This window comes from Scyliorhinus torazame, chromosome 2 (assembly GCF_047496885.1).
Source record: "Scyliorhinus torazame isolate Kashiwa2021f chromosome 2, sScyTor2.1, whole genome shotgun sequence".
In the NCBI taxonomy this organism is placed as follows: domain Eukaryota; kingdom Metazoa; phylum Chordata; class Chondrichthyes; order Carcharhiniformes; family Scyliorhinidae; genus Scyliorhinus; species Scyliorhinus torazame.
This window is the reverse complement of record NC_092708.1, coordinates 379,878,265-379,892,839: the sequence shown is the minus strand read 5'-3', so window position 1 is coordinate 379,892,839 and position 14,575 is coordinate 379,878,265. Positions and strand designations below refer to the sequence as shown.

General features: G+C 46.4%; 1 protein-coding gene across 2 annotated transcripts in view; it reads left to right on the top strand.

Annotated features, from left to right (window-relative positions):
* Positions 1–8,415: 8,415 nt before the first annotated feature.
* vsx2 (visual system homeobox 2) overlaps positions 8,416–14,575 on the top strand; it is a 65,107-nt gene continuing 58,947 nt past the window's right edge. Inside the window, exon 1 of one of the 2 annotated variants that reach the window (XM_072493504.1) lies at positions 8,416–8,921. In XM_072493504.1, the coding sequence (XP_072349605.1) occupies positions 8,501–8,921 (421 nt within the window). In that variant the 5' untranslated portion in view covers positions 8,416–8,500. The remainder of the gene's footprint in view (positions 8,922–14,575) is intronic. The other variant, XM_072493494.1, reaches the window with a different exon arrangement.

Below are 14,575 nucleotides of genomic sequence, written 5' to 3'. Positions count from 1 at the left end.
ATCCCAGGTCCCTGCTCTTACTGTGTAATCCCAGATCCCTGCTTTCACTGAGTAATCCCAGATCCCTGCTCTCACTGTGTAATCCCAGGTTCCTGCTGTCACTGTGTAATCCCAGGTTCCTGCTCTCACTGTGTAATCCCAGATTCCTGCTCTTACTGTGTATTTCCAGATCCCTGCTCTCACTGTATAATCGCAGATCCCTGCTCTCACTGTGTAATCCCAGATCCCTGCTCTCACTGAGTAATCCCAGGTCCCTGCTCTTACTGTGTAATCCCAGATCCCTGCTCTCACTGAGTAATCCCAGATCCCTGCTCTCACTGTGTAATCCCAGGTTCCTGCTCTCACTGAGTAATCCCAGATCCCTGCTCTCACTGAGTAATCCCAGGTCCCTGCTCTTACTGTGTAATCCCAGGTCCCTGCTCTCACTGTGTAATCCCAGATTCCTGCTCTTACTGTGTATTTCCAGACCCCTGCTCTCACTGTATAATCCCAGATCCCTGCTCCCACTGAGTAATCCCAGATTCCTGCTCTCACTGTGTAATCCCAGATCCCTGCTCTCACTGTGTAATCCCAGATCCCTGCTCTCACTGAGTAATCCCAGGTCCCTGCTCTTACTGTGTAATCCCAGATCCCTGCTCTCACTGAGTAATCCCAGATCCCTGCTCTCACTGTGTAATCCCAGGTTCCTGCTCTCACTGAGTAATCCCAGATCCCTGCTCTCACTGAGTAATCCCAGGTCCCTGCTCTCACTGTGTAATCCCAGGTCCCTGCTCTCACTGTGTAATCCCAGATTCCTGCTCTCACTGTGTAATCCCAGATCCCTGCTCTCACTGGGTAATCCCAGATTCCTGCTCTCACTGTGTAATCCCAGGTTCCTGCTCTCACTGTGTAATCCCAGATTCCTGCTCTTACTGTGTATTTCCAGATCCCTGCTCTCACTGTGTAATCCCAGATCCCTGCTCTCACTGAGTAATCCCAGATCCCTGCTCTCACTGTGTAATCCCAGGTTCCTGCTCTCACTGTGTAATCCCAGATTCCTGCTCTTACTGTGTATTTCCAGATCCCTGCTCTCACTGTGTAATCCCAGATCCCTGCTCTCACTGAGTAATCCCAGATCCCTGCTCTCACTGAGTAATCCCAGATCCCTGCTCTCACTGTGTAATCTCAGATCCCTGCTCTCACTGAGTAATCCCAGATCCCTGCTCTCACTGAGTAATCCCAGATCCCTGCTCTCACTGAGTAATCCCAGATCCCTGCTCTCACTGAGTAATCTCAGGTCCCTGCTCTCACTGTGTAATCCCAGGTCCCTGCTCTCACTGTGTAATCCCAGATTCCTGCTCTCACTGTATAATCCCAGATCCCTGCTCTCACTGAGTAATCCCAGATTCCTGCTCTCACTGTGTAATCCCAGGTTCCTGCTCTCACTGTGTAATCCCAGATTCCTGCTCTTACTGTGTATTTCCAGATCCCTGCTCTCACTGTGTAATCCCAGATCCCTGCTCTCACTGAGTAATCCCAGATCCCTGCTCTCACTGTGTAATCCCAGGTTCCTGCTCTCACTGTGTAATCCCAGATTCCTGCTCTTACTGTGTATTTCCAGATCCCTGCTCTCACTGTGTAATCCCAGATCGCTGCTCTCACTGAGTAATCCCAGATCCCTGCTCTCACTGAGTAATCCCAGATCCCTGCTCTCACTGTGTAATCTCAGATCCCTGCTCTCACTGAGTAATCCCAGATCCCTGCTCTCACTGAGTAATCCCAGATCCCTGCTCTCACTGAGTAATCCCAGATCCCTGCTCTCACTGTGTAATCTCAGGTTCTTGCTCTCACTGAGTAATCCCAGATCCTTGCTCTCACTGAGTAATCCCAGATCCCTGCTCTTACTGTGTAATCCCAGGTTCCTGCTCTCACTGTGTAATCCCAGGTTCCTGCTCTCACTGTGTAATCCCAGATCCTTGCTCTCACTGAGTAATCCCAGATCCCTGCTCTCACTGTGTAATCCCAGATCCCTGCTCTCACTGTGTAATCCCAGGTTCCTGCTCTCACTGTGCAATCCCAGATCCCTGCTCTCACTGTGTAATCCCAGATCCCTGCTCTCACTGAGTAATCCCAGGTTCCTGCTCTCACTGTGTAATCCCAGATCCCTGCTCTCACTGAGTAATCCCAGATCCCTGCTCTCACTGAGTAATCCCAGGTTCCTGCTCTCACTGTGTAATCCCAGATTCCTGCTCTCACTGTGTAATCCCAGATCACTGCTCTCACTGTGTAATCCCAGATCCCTGCTCTCACTGTGTAATCCCAGGTTCCTGCTCTCACTGAGTAATCCCAGATTCCTGCTCTTACTGTGTATTTCCAGATCCCTGCTCTCACTGTATAATCCCAGATCCCTGCTCTCACTGAGTAATCCCAGATCCCTGCTCTCACTTTTTTAATCCCAGGTTCCTGCTCTCACTGTGTAATCCCAGATCCCTGCTCTCACTGAGTAATCCCAGATCCCTGCTCTCACTGAGTAATCCCAGATCCCTGCTCTCACTGTGTAATCCCAGATCCCTGCTCTCACTGAGTAATCCCAGATCCCTGCTCTCACTGTGTAATCTCAGGTTCTTGCTCTCACTGAGTAATCCCAGATCCCTGCTCTCACTGTGTAATCCCAGATCCCTGCTCTCACTGAGTAATCCCAGGTTCTTGCTCTCACTATTCTGTCCCAACTCCAGCTAGATATGAGTATATGTGTGTCTGAGTGTGTGTATTTGTCTGAGTGTGCCTGCATGTGTGTGGATACGAGTGTGTTTATGTGTGTGTCAGTATGTGTAGTTCTATCAATATATGTGTGTATATGTGGGTGCATAAAAATGTGAGTGTTTTTGTGGTGTGGATGTATATGTATGTTTGGCAAAAGAGTAATGTGTTTCTTTGTGTGTATGTGTCTGATTGTGCATAATAGCTGTTCGCGTGTGCATATTTTTGTGTCTATGTGTGCGTTTGCGTATGAGTGTCTGAGTGGAGAGCGATGGGAGCTGACGTTTTGAGTCAGGGTTACACTGTGTCCAAGCTAGGGAAAACTAGATTCTAACATCCGCAGTAATTTGCTTTTATTTTAGTGTCTGAGAATATATGTGTGAGGGATTGTGTATATATGTGTCTGAGTGTGTGTGTGTTTGTCATGTATCCTTGTGTGTGTATGTGGGTCTGAGGTTGTGTATATGAGTGCATGAGTGTTTATATGAATGTGAAAATGTGTGTGCACATGAGTGTATGAATGTGTATACATGAATGTGTGTGTGTGTTTCTATTGTGACAGCTGATATAAGCAGTGGGGCATTCAATGCGGACACAAAAACACGTTCCTTGCTGGCTGTGTTGTGAGGTTGTCTAATGATTTACTGATTCTCCAGCATCCAATATCCACCTGTTAACAGAGTCCTTGCTGTTTGCACTCTGCACGTTGCCTCCTGCACATCACCTTCAAACCCACTACAGTCGGCATTCTCTCTCTCCCTAGTCCACTGTTTTTGTTCTTTTCTCTCTTCCTCTCTTCCAGATTTTCTCTATCGCTGCCTCTCATTATTTCTTGCTTTCATTTCCCTCCCCAAACCGTCTCCCGTTTCGTGATCTCATCCTCTCTATATTCCCCCGTTATTGTAGTCGCTTTGTCACAGTATATTCATATCATCTGTTAATATCCTATTGAAATGCCCCTGTCCTATTAAATGCCATGTTAGTATTTAATTTCTCGTGTCTGGTGTCCTCTTTGATTCCGTTCCCATTTAAAAAAATATATTTTCCATTAGCTCTGTCTATATTTTTTCATAATGCCTCTGTGTATTTTATATTCTATCTGTTACGTAGTCACGGCGCCTTTTAACAGCCTGGCCTGTTGGTTATTCGATCTGCATCCACTTTATTTTGATATATTAATGCTTTTTGTCTTCCTTTCCGAGGTTTACTCTATTTCTCCCCCTCTTTTTCTGTTTGGCAGACATGTATCTCTCCCCCTGGCCCACACCCCGTCGGAGAAACGGGATTAAACGAACGAGCCTTTTTAATAAAGCCACCGAGGACACTGCGTTGTGCTGACCAATTATTCGCCAACGATTTTAGGGGAGAGATAAAATGAAAGATAATGCCATAATTACTGATTAGTGGGGCTTACTGTTATATAACTGGAGCATTTCCCTCGTTGGGATTAATCTCTGTCAATCCGGTCGAATCGTGGAGGGAGATCACCCTCCCCGTGCGTGTGTGTGCGCGGATTACACTGTTTAATTTCTGTCCATCTCTCCCTCTCCCTTTTATTTCTGCGTCCTTCCAACCCTCGCTTCTTCTGTTTCTTTCTGCCGTTCCCATTCGTTCTTCTATTTCCTCTATCTCCTTTTCTCTCTATTTCTTTCCATCTGTTTTTCTATCTATTTTTCTATAAAATCCCAATAACTCTTTCGTATTTCTCTCTCTCTCTCGCTACTTTCCAATCTCGTTATTTTCGATAAATTGACACATTCCCCCTTAGAAACAAAACTCAATTGACCCCCCCCCCCCCCCCCCCCCCCAACCACACACACACACACACAAACCCTCCCATCATTGTACCAACAGCACTCCCCATCCTGGCTCATTGTGATCCAGAGAGACCTGGTCTAATGTTTCCCAATAGGAAATTGATCAGTAAATATGGGCTTTTAGGCAGTAATTATTTTTTTGATGAAGGGACGAACGAAAGCGGTTCGTATATTGTGCCCAGCAAAGTAAAATCTAATAAATAGCAAGTAGATAATTCGACATCAGAGCGCCTCCTTCACTAAACTGCAACAAATTACGACAAGATAAACTGATTTTACTCATAACATTTAGAAGGAGGAATTTATCCGATTTTTTTTTAAATTTCCCCCCCCCCCCCCCGGGAACTGATGTCAGGATTAACGTTCTCTGATTATTAGAGAGAGAAAGAGAGAGAGAGAGGAGGGTTAGGAAGTGGGTGATCGCCTCGGAAATCAAACACCCAAATTATGAAACTTACAAACGCGCGTTGATTTTTTTTCTGTGTGTGTTTTGGGGTGGGGGGGGGGGGGGGGGGAAGAAAGTCACAAAAATGAATGACTCCACGGGGGGAGCAGACTCAGCGATGGTGGGAAATGAAATTAAACCTTCAACCCTTGTATGAAAAATGTAATTCCCAATTCGTTCTCCCCCAGAACTGTCAGAAAATGCAGCATTTTTCCCGAAGAGAAAGTAAATGCGACAATCGTTTGAAATTTAATTTTGCAAAGCATGCGAAACTGTGCTCAAATTGATATACGGTTTTTTTTAAGATTGGCGGCGAGTGATTCAGACGCTGGTTGAGATTCACAATTAACCGTTAACACAATCAGGCGCATTCTTATATTTATTAAGTATTGGGCGTTTTAATATAATTATTGATTTCACTGGTGTGATTATTAAAGAGTAACTCGTACAATTGGGCATTCCCACGTCCATTTCCCACTTTCTGTGGTTGTTAGTCTGGGAATCGGGCGGATCAGATTTGATCAGATGGAGATGTCGCTGGGTGTCCAGCTGGGAGTCGGGTTCAAATGGAAACGAGAGTTCTCGGTACGGCAGACCTGAACGAATACATTCACCGCCGACCATAAAATATACATTATTCTTGTTTTTAAAAGCGGCAAATCCAATCATTCGTCTTTGACTGGAGTCCCCAATCAATCCTAGTCCCTCTAAATTCCCGAATCGCTGGAGGTGCTGCAAACCCGCCGTTTAACCTTGTCCAGCCTGCCCGGGGAAATACAAATCAGACAGGAGCAAGGCGGAGGCAAAGGGAACTCTCCCATCAAACACAACACAATCATTTGGACGTGTGTGTGTGTGTGTATGGGGGGGGATGTGTGTGTGTGGGATTTGGGTGTCTGGGTTATGTGTGTGTGTGGGGGGCGGGTTATGTGTGTGGGATGTGTGTGTGTGGGGGGGGGCGGGGTTTGTGTGTGTGTGTGTGGGGGGGCTCGGGTGTGTTGTGGGGGGTTGTGTGTGGGGTGTGTGTGTGTTTGTGTGGGGGTGGGTGTAGGGATGAGGGGAGGTTGTGTGTGTGTGGGGGGCGGGTTATGTGTGTGGGATGCGTGTGTGGGGGGGGCGGGGTTTGTGTGTGTGTGGGGGGGGGCTCGGGTGTGTTGTGGGGGGTTGTGTGTGGGGTGTGTGTGTGTTTGTGTGGGGGTGGGTGTAGGGATGAGGGGAGGTTGTGTGTGTGTCTGGGGGGGTTGTGTGTGTGTGTGTGGGGGGAGGGGTTATGTGCCTGTGTGTGGGGGGGTTATGTGTGTGTGTGTGTGGGGGGGGGGGAATGTGTGTGTGTGGGGGGGGGGGGGGAATGTGTGTGTGGATGTGTGGGGCGTGTATGTGTTTGTGTGTGTGGGGTGGTTTGTGTGGGGTTAGGGGTGGGGGAATGTGTGGGTGTGTGTGGGGGGTATGTGTGTGGAGTATGTGTGTGTGTGTTTATGTGTGGGGGTGGTTTGTGTGTAGGAGGGTGGGGGGATGTGTGTGTGCGTGGGGGGAGGATATGTGTGTGTAGGTGTGTGGGGTTTGTGTGTGTGTGTTTATGTGTGGGGGTGGTGGGGGGGATGTATGTGTGTTTGTGTGTGGGAGGTTGGTTTGTGTGGGGGTAGGCGTTGGGGTGGGGTGGGGGCACGCTAATCAATTCTAATAGATTAACTGGACGAAAGCCCAGGAAGACTCGAGCTCAATTTGAAACAATATCTCGCGGAGAGACAAATCGTACCTTCCGTGCAGTTTATGTGTCACATCAGCCTCTCGGATACAGGAGCCCGGTTCAAATGGAAATCATACTTTGCCAGGATGGCGATTGAGGCCCGACAGATTGCAATTAACGTGTGTTTCATTGGTCCTGGCGTGTCTTGTTGATACAGTAAATGTGCGAGATTCGTTGGAAAATCTCCTGGGGTACTGAGGGAGAGAGAAAGAGATGGAATATGATGTCTAGCGTCCCGCTAAAACACACTCTTTCCCCGTCCATACATGTCTATATGGGTTTGTAAACATTTACAGATTGTATTTAGTCTGCTCCCTCCACCAAATAATTTCCATTTGAAAGATTGCTTCGATATTTGTCCCTCTGATCATTCCACTTTATTTTTGGACGGGGTTGTGGGGGGCGGGAGAGGTGCAGGATAGAAATTATTCTCAGACGGTTGGATAATACACTTGTAGGGGACGAGGAGAGTTGAAAGAACCCGCGCAGACATATGTCCAGAACGAAGAAGAAATGGACAGAATTGAACTGGAGAAGCGGAGGGCTAGGGCGTTCCGAATGGTTACTATTCTAAATTATTAGATACTAAACTGTGCAGAGCACCGCTCCGAAAGAAAGTTGCCCAGAGATGTAGTGGAAGAGGAAACAAAGTGTTGCGGAGTAGATTTACTGTTAAAAAGATTGGGGGGTCTGGTTAGATTGGAGTTGATTGTCTTAGAGCACAGATAGTTGGGAAGGGGGGGGGGTTGCTGATGGAGGTGTATAAAGTTATGGATAGGGTGGATGGGGGAAGAATTTTTCCTCTTAGCGGAGGGGGCTAATAACCAGGGGACATACATTTAAGGTAAGGGACAGGAGACTTGGAGGGGATTTGAGGAAAACCCTTTTCACCAGAGGGTGGTGGGAGTCTGGAAGTCACTGCCTGAAAGGGTGGTAGTGGTGGGAACCCTCACAACATGTAAGAAGATGAGCAGTAGAAACGCCATAGCATCTGAGGACCGAGTGGTGGAAAATTGGATTAGAGTAGATAGGTGCTCGATGGCTGGGACAGATGGGCCGAAGGGTTTATTTCTGTGCTGTAAAATCTCTCTGACCTTATGGATAGATGTCAACATTCAGCGTTACAGATGTAAAAACACATTCTGCGATAGAGGAGGACGATGCTGCAATGTTTGGGCTCTGTTACTCGAGTCGACATAAACGAACACCTTCCCCTCCCCTTACCCAGCACAAGACAAACACACACATTTGCATTCCTGTCAGACACACCAATAACAAAACAAACGACGTGCTTGAAATATGGATGGTTGTTGCAATTTAGTTATTGTTTTTTTCTGTTGTTTACATTCTCAGAATAAGCGGACGGGATCTGGGCGGTTGAGGGGGGAGAGAGAGGGGACTTGTTATTGTTTTATTTTTCACAACAGCCCAAACACTCAAGGCAGGGATTTATGCCGGGGAAGGGACTGTGAAAGGTTTCCTCCGCAGATTGAGTGAAAGTGGGGTTTCTGCCCAGGGAGGGAGGGTGTTCCTGGATTCCTAATTGATCCCGTGCCGCTGATTGGTCGCTTATGTTGTTGCCCGCCCGATGGGTTTGTCCCGTTAAATAAATAGGGAATTTCTAAAGGGATGAGAGCATTGCACATTGGACGGTGCACTTGGGACCAGTGGAGTGGGAGGGGAGGGGAGGGGGGAGAAAGAAAGAAAGAAAGTGAAAGAGAATTGAACCCCTGAGCTGAACAATTTGCCAACATGACAGGCAAAGAGGAAATGGTTTCAGAGAATTTCAGCAAACCCAAAACTCTTTGCATTTCCCACAACCTGATAGGCATCGAGCGGCCGAAGGGCGCCCCAGGCTCGGGGAACACGTCGAGGTGCACAGGCTTCGGCATCCAGGAAATCCTCGGGCTGAATAAAGAGCCGCCCGCGCCAGCGCGGATGATCTCCGACTCGCTGCCGGCCACGGCTCACCTGGTGGCGGCCAGGACCGTGCTGACACCCGCTGGGTTGGGGCTGGTAGGCGCCGCCGGGCTGCCGGCCTTTTACGGGCAGTCCGCCTTCCTGGACGTGTTGTCGGAGCACCCGGGGATCCGGCACGCTGCTCCCCCCGCTCACCTGCAGCCCCTGCGCCGAGGGGCCATCCACCTGGACACCAGTCAAGAAGTCAGTTCAGGTGAGAGTTCCCATCCACCCCCCCCCCCCCCCCCCCGCTCCCTTCCAGATGTACCCAGAGGTCACCCCCTCACCTCAATAGGTCCAGTGGGAGTAAGAATCTCGGTGGGAATAGGATGACAATAGTTACTTTGAAAATATGCGGGCAATTGAACTATCCAAAGCGAAATCGATTTAACTCTTTGAAGTTTCCGCTCCTGCGATTGAATGATGAACTGAAAAGATTGGCCGGTCAGAATGTTTAAATTCTGCAACAAACTTTTTGTTTTGAGAGCCAAAGGTTTTCGTTTCCAAAAGGCTTTAATGTTCGATCTGACCAGATACAGTGTAGAGCGGTTGAACTTTTATGAGATTAAATGCAATGATTGAACGGGATATTGACGCCACAGACAGACTAAACAAGAAACCGTGGATGTCAATAAACGTTGGCAGGCATTTTGCTGATGGTCCCACTTTCTAATATCAAGCCAGTGTTTTCTGGAATCTCCCTGCTGTTCAAATGCACCTTTTGAGCGCGATAATTGCTGCTGTTTGCATCTGATATTGGGACGGGTCTGGTGGAATGGTAAAAGTTGACAGAGGTGATATAGCCGGGGGAGATTCACACAGGCAACTCTGAAAAGAAATGTAAATTAGAATATTGTTGCACTTCGTGAATCGGGGAACGCCGCACGTGTTTAGAACTGGAAATATCTAATACAACTGGTTGAAATTCGAACCCGAAGCCCAAATACAAAGCTTTGAAATTGCTGCGTTTTAAATTCCACGCAATTGCACATCCGCAGCAGCATTGCAGAGCATAAACCTAAACTCTTATTGCCCGTTAAAGCTGGCGACAGCACTCAACTGTGGAGTGGGTTTTGTGTCTTGGGTCAATGCTTTGGAAGTTGAAACGGTAACAGCATCTCGCATCGACAGGATAATGTCCTGACTCCCGGACCCAAGAGGGGCGGTATCACATTGCTCAGTCGAAGCGGGGAGTGCGCTCCCCAAACACTTGTTGTTAAAACTCAAGGATGTTGTTTGTACATAAAAATACCAACACATGGGGTGTGTTGATAAGATTTAATCTCTGGGTGGAAAATGCAGAATTGTGTGTGTGTGTATAAATATATCGAAAAATACCTATCCGATACACAGTACCAGTACACATTGACTCATCTTTAAGAAATACACAAAGAGAAGTGTTTCTATTTAATAATCAATAATTTTATATTTCTATTTACCTGCCAGGCATGCACTGTACCAGGCACGCAAGCCCCCCCCCCCCCCATTTTGAGGTTGCTAATTAGAAGTTACACTAAATACACTGAGGGATTTTGTAAATTGTCTCATTATCTCGTTTAGCAGTAATATGGGTGTGACGCGTGTGTCCCACATTGACACGGTCAGAGTTTATAATGTCGGCGTTTCCAGAGCGTGGGTTGTAAAATTAACGCCTTGTTCAGTTAGTAGGACATCGCACAAGTGTGGCAGTGACTGGTTAAAAAGTTCCACCACAATATTGGAGTCTTCGTTTTAAGTCAGAAAGTGAGAGTCAGTGGCCTGTGAGATTTGGAGTGGGGCAACTGTCTGGAGATTCTGGTTCACTCAGAACTCAATGCTTGGCGTCTCAGGACTGCGGCTGTTTCATGTATACCACTGATTTCACTCAGTTCATTACGATACAAACTGTAACACGCGCACATTTTGAATGTGTGGATTGAATTTTCGGTCTTCATTCCTGGCGGGCCGCCACGTTTTCATTTAATTCCGGGTTGTGAAGCCTGGTCACAGATGATATTTCTGTTGTTTGAGATCTAAATGCAGAGGATTCGCTTGTATACACACGCGGATTGGATTTAATGCTATTTTTAAAGACAATATGGGATATGGCATTCAAGAGATTATAGAGGGTGCAGGGTGTTTGGGATACTGTGTCTATTAATGTAGATATTAGGGTTGCACAGGGTGGCGGGATTTGTAGGAATTTGCGTTGTACATATGGTGCTGGATTTGTAAACCTGTCCAGGAATCTGGCTGCCGGGAGGGTAGGACTATACAATTATATAGTCAAACTCGCTTTGTGTGCAGAATATATAGGTTTGCATCGGTGCACGGCGGACGAATTGCATTGATTACAAAACGACTACATCGATGTCAGTTTATAGAACAGTATATATCATTCCATTGAGTATAGTTCATAACAATGTGTAGGAAATTGAACGCGACACCGAATATCGTACTCAATTTGATATGAGGCCATGTATGATGCCGGCTTTACAGTATGGTGCTGGGTGTTAGCACTGTATATAATAGATTAAATATAGAAATTTGCACAGGATATATGATTTGCGTGTTTTAATAGAACGATGAATAAGATCACGTATGATTGTACGTAACGCTACCTGCATAACGTGCAGATTACATTCGGTACAAAATGCTCCAATTATATGGCGTTCGACGCATATAATTGTGAGATGTGTGATACACATGTATAGGATATATATACAATGTTGTCGGGTGAGAATGGACATTTAAGGGTATTCCGCATTTATGTAAGACTATCTGGCTAACACTGGGCATGGGGGTAATTAACTTTATACAACTCAACGAGTCAGAGAATATAGAGAATGTAAACTATGGAATTGTATACTTTATGACTGTCTGCTGTTATGTTTGACAGTGGTTGAATATAATGCACGGTGTATAAAATCGTTGGATAATGTAAGTAATCTATCCGAGAGTATGGATTGTGGATGGGGTACACGGTTTTGGATCTATAGGTTTATGAATACGATTCACAATGTGTACCCTACTTCCTATACTATTAAGTGTACACAATTCTTAAGGACGTGCAGGATTAGACAGGGTTGTATAGAATGCAGGGTATTGCACAGAACACTAGGCAACTCCGGGACATGGGACAGGAGGACACAAGTTATTGGGGAAACGAAGGTTCAGAAATGTTCACTCTTATCTGCTCCAGTGGTTAGAATCATAGAGATTTTACAGCACGGAAAGAGGCCATTCGGCCCATCGTGCCTTTTGTTTCAATTGAAGACCCATGTGTGGACTGCAACTTGGTGGCAACTGTAGGATTGGGTAGGGTGACCCTGTCCATTGTGCAGAGTGACAAGCATGTACATTATATGTGGCGCTGAGTTGATAGAGCGCCGAGGACTATGGGGTAGGGCGGGCAGATGTCACAAACAAGTATATGTTGACATTGTATCGGCTGACGAATGTTGTAGCAGGTGGTGAGTGTCTATAGAATACCAGTTGTAAAGGGCTATATGGGACGCTGGATAACTAGGAAGGTATAAAACACTGAACACAGCAAAATGTCTTCAGAAACATCCCGTGGGATGGGGGGACTGGGATGGTGAGACTGTATCAGGAGTGAAATGGAAGTAGGTGACCAGAAGTGCTGCGGAAGAGGCCACTGCGATGTGAAGGAGTTTGGGGAGAGTTCTGAAGGCAGCTCCTGTCTCTGCTGCCCAAGGGAGAGTGAACATCGATACAGGAACTCCCACAGCAGATCTGAAGTGGCAGAAGGGTGTGAATAGGATCATTAGAGGGCATAACAACAGACGGTCAAAATAACATGTAAACTCTAACCCATACGCGGGTTACATTCTCCATATTCCCGGAATCCTTGAGTCACATATAGTTGTACCCGCATTACCTAGTATGCACATATTCAACCAGCACTCTACAATATCATACATATCGCATGCTGAGTGCCCTGCCCTCAACACATCACCGTACAACATTTTGCAATAGCGAACAGAGGCAGAGAGATTGAGACCAGAAGGAGTTAGCTGTGGATGTGGATTTGTGCTCATTGAGGAACGAACAGGCAATATAAATCGGTCTGGGGGGTTGGGAGGTTAGAGATTAGAAGGTCAGAGATAAGAGTGTATATTTCTACTGGCGTATATATCCAAACATCCTGTACAAGAAGATGTGTATTTTGGGTTGCATAACATATTTGGGCTGTATATGATGCTGAGTGCATTGAGATTTGTATATGATGCTCAGAATATAGAGATGTGTATATAATGCTGTGCACATAAAGGTTTATATATGATACTGAGTGTATAGAGATTTATATACAATGTGAGTATATATAAATCTCTGTACGGTGCTGAGTGTATAGAGATTTGCATATGATGTGGAGTGTATAGAAATTTGTATACAATGCTGAGTGTATAGAGATTGGTATATGATGCTGAGTATGTAGAGATTGGTCGCTGGTGCTGAGTGTATAGAGATTGGTATATAATGCAGAGTGTATAGAAATGAGTGTACAATGCTGAGTGTATGGAAATTTGTGTACAATACCGAGTGTATAGAGATTTGTATGTGATGCTGAGTGTGTGGGGATTTGTACACAATGTTGAGTGTATAGAGATTTGTATTGAGTGTATAGAGATTTGTATATAATGCTGAGTGTATGGAGATTTGTATATTATGCCCAGTGTATAGCGATGTGTGTACAATACTGAGTGTAGAGATTTGTATTGAGTGTATAGAGATTTGCATGCAATGCTGAGTGTATGGAGATTTGTATATTGTGCCCAGTGTATAGCGATTTGTGTACAATACTGAGTGTAGAGATTTGGATTGAGTGTATAGAGATTTGCATGCAATGCTGAGTGTATGGAGATGTGTATATAATGCTGAGTGTACAGAGATTGGTAGGGTATTAGCTGTAAAGATGATGGATTGGGGGCTTCAGTTTACGGTTGTTATAGAATCTGATTGTATAAACATGTATAGGATGTTGGTGTGCAGGTTACTGGGTCCATAGAATTATAAAAATGATGCTGTTGCTCTGGGTTGCAGTCATTGTTTACCCTCTGCATTCTGTATATCCACAGTCGACAGTCAGCATAAACACGCCGTTTCCCAGATAAACCACCTTATTTGTTTGAACCACACACCCCATCTTAGGAGAAGCAAGAAACGGATCCAAATCAATTCAGTCCGTTGTAAACAGGGAATATTATTGGATTGGGTTACATCCTATGAGCGAGTGTGCTGAGCCAGATACAAACCTGTTGCCGGTGGCCTTTGGAGCAAAATGACAGTCCTGTGAACAGGGAGCAGCCCCCTGGATTGCACCATGTACACACACACAGTCAGCTTGTGGTGGGGAAAGGGCCTGAGGGGAGGGAGGGAGGAGGGAATGGGGGAGGCGACATTAGTGGAAACTGCTCATTACTAGTGCGAGGGATGGGGGGGTGGGGGGGGGGGTTATTTGGTGCGAAAGTTGTGCATTTAGACCTAGAGATGGGAACCGTTCCGACAATCCGGCGTGTAGATCAACCTAGCAGGACACGAGGGGCTGGCTATTGTCAGTGTCCACTCTTATAATAATCACAGGGATTTCACGGGGGTGGGGGGGGGGGGAGATTTCACAGCAACCCACCCCACTTTCAAAATCCATAGGGGTAGATAGAAAGGTTGTGGAGGACTAGAAGCCCGGAGGATCTGACGTTGGGGGAAGGAGGGGCTCCATATACCATTGAACGGAGTATCGGAGAAACGGGAGTGCAGCTGGTAACCAGGAAATAGAAGGGGAATAACAATACCATAATGTCGACTGGGAAAAGAGGTTTATCGGGAGCGGGAGGAGCGTGCGGGTGGCACTGTGCAGATTCGATGGGC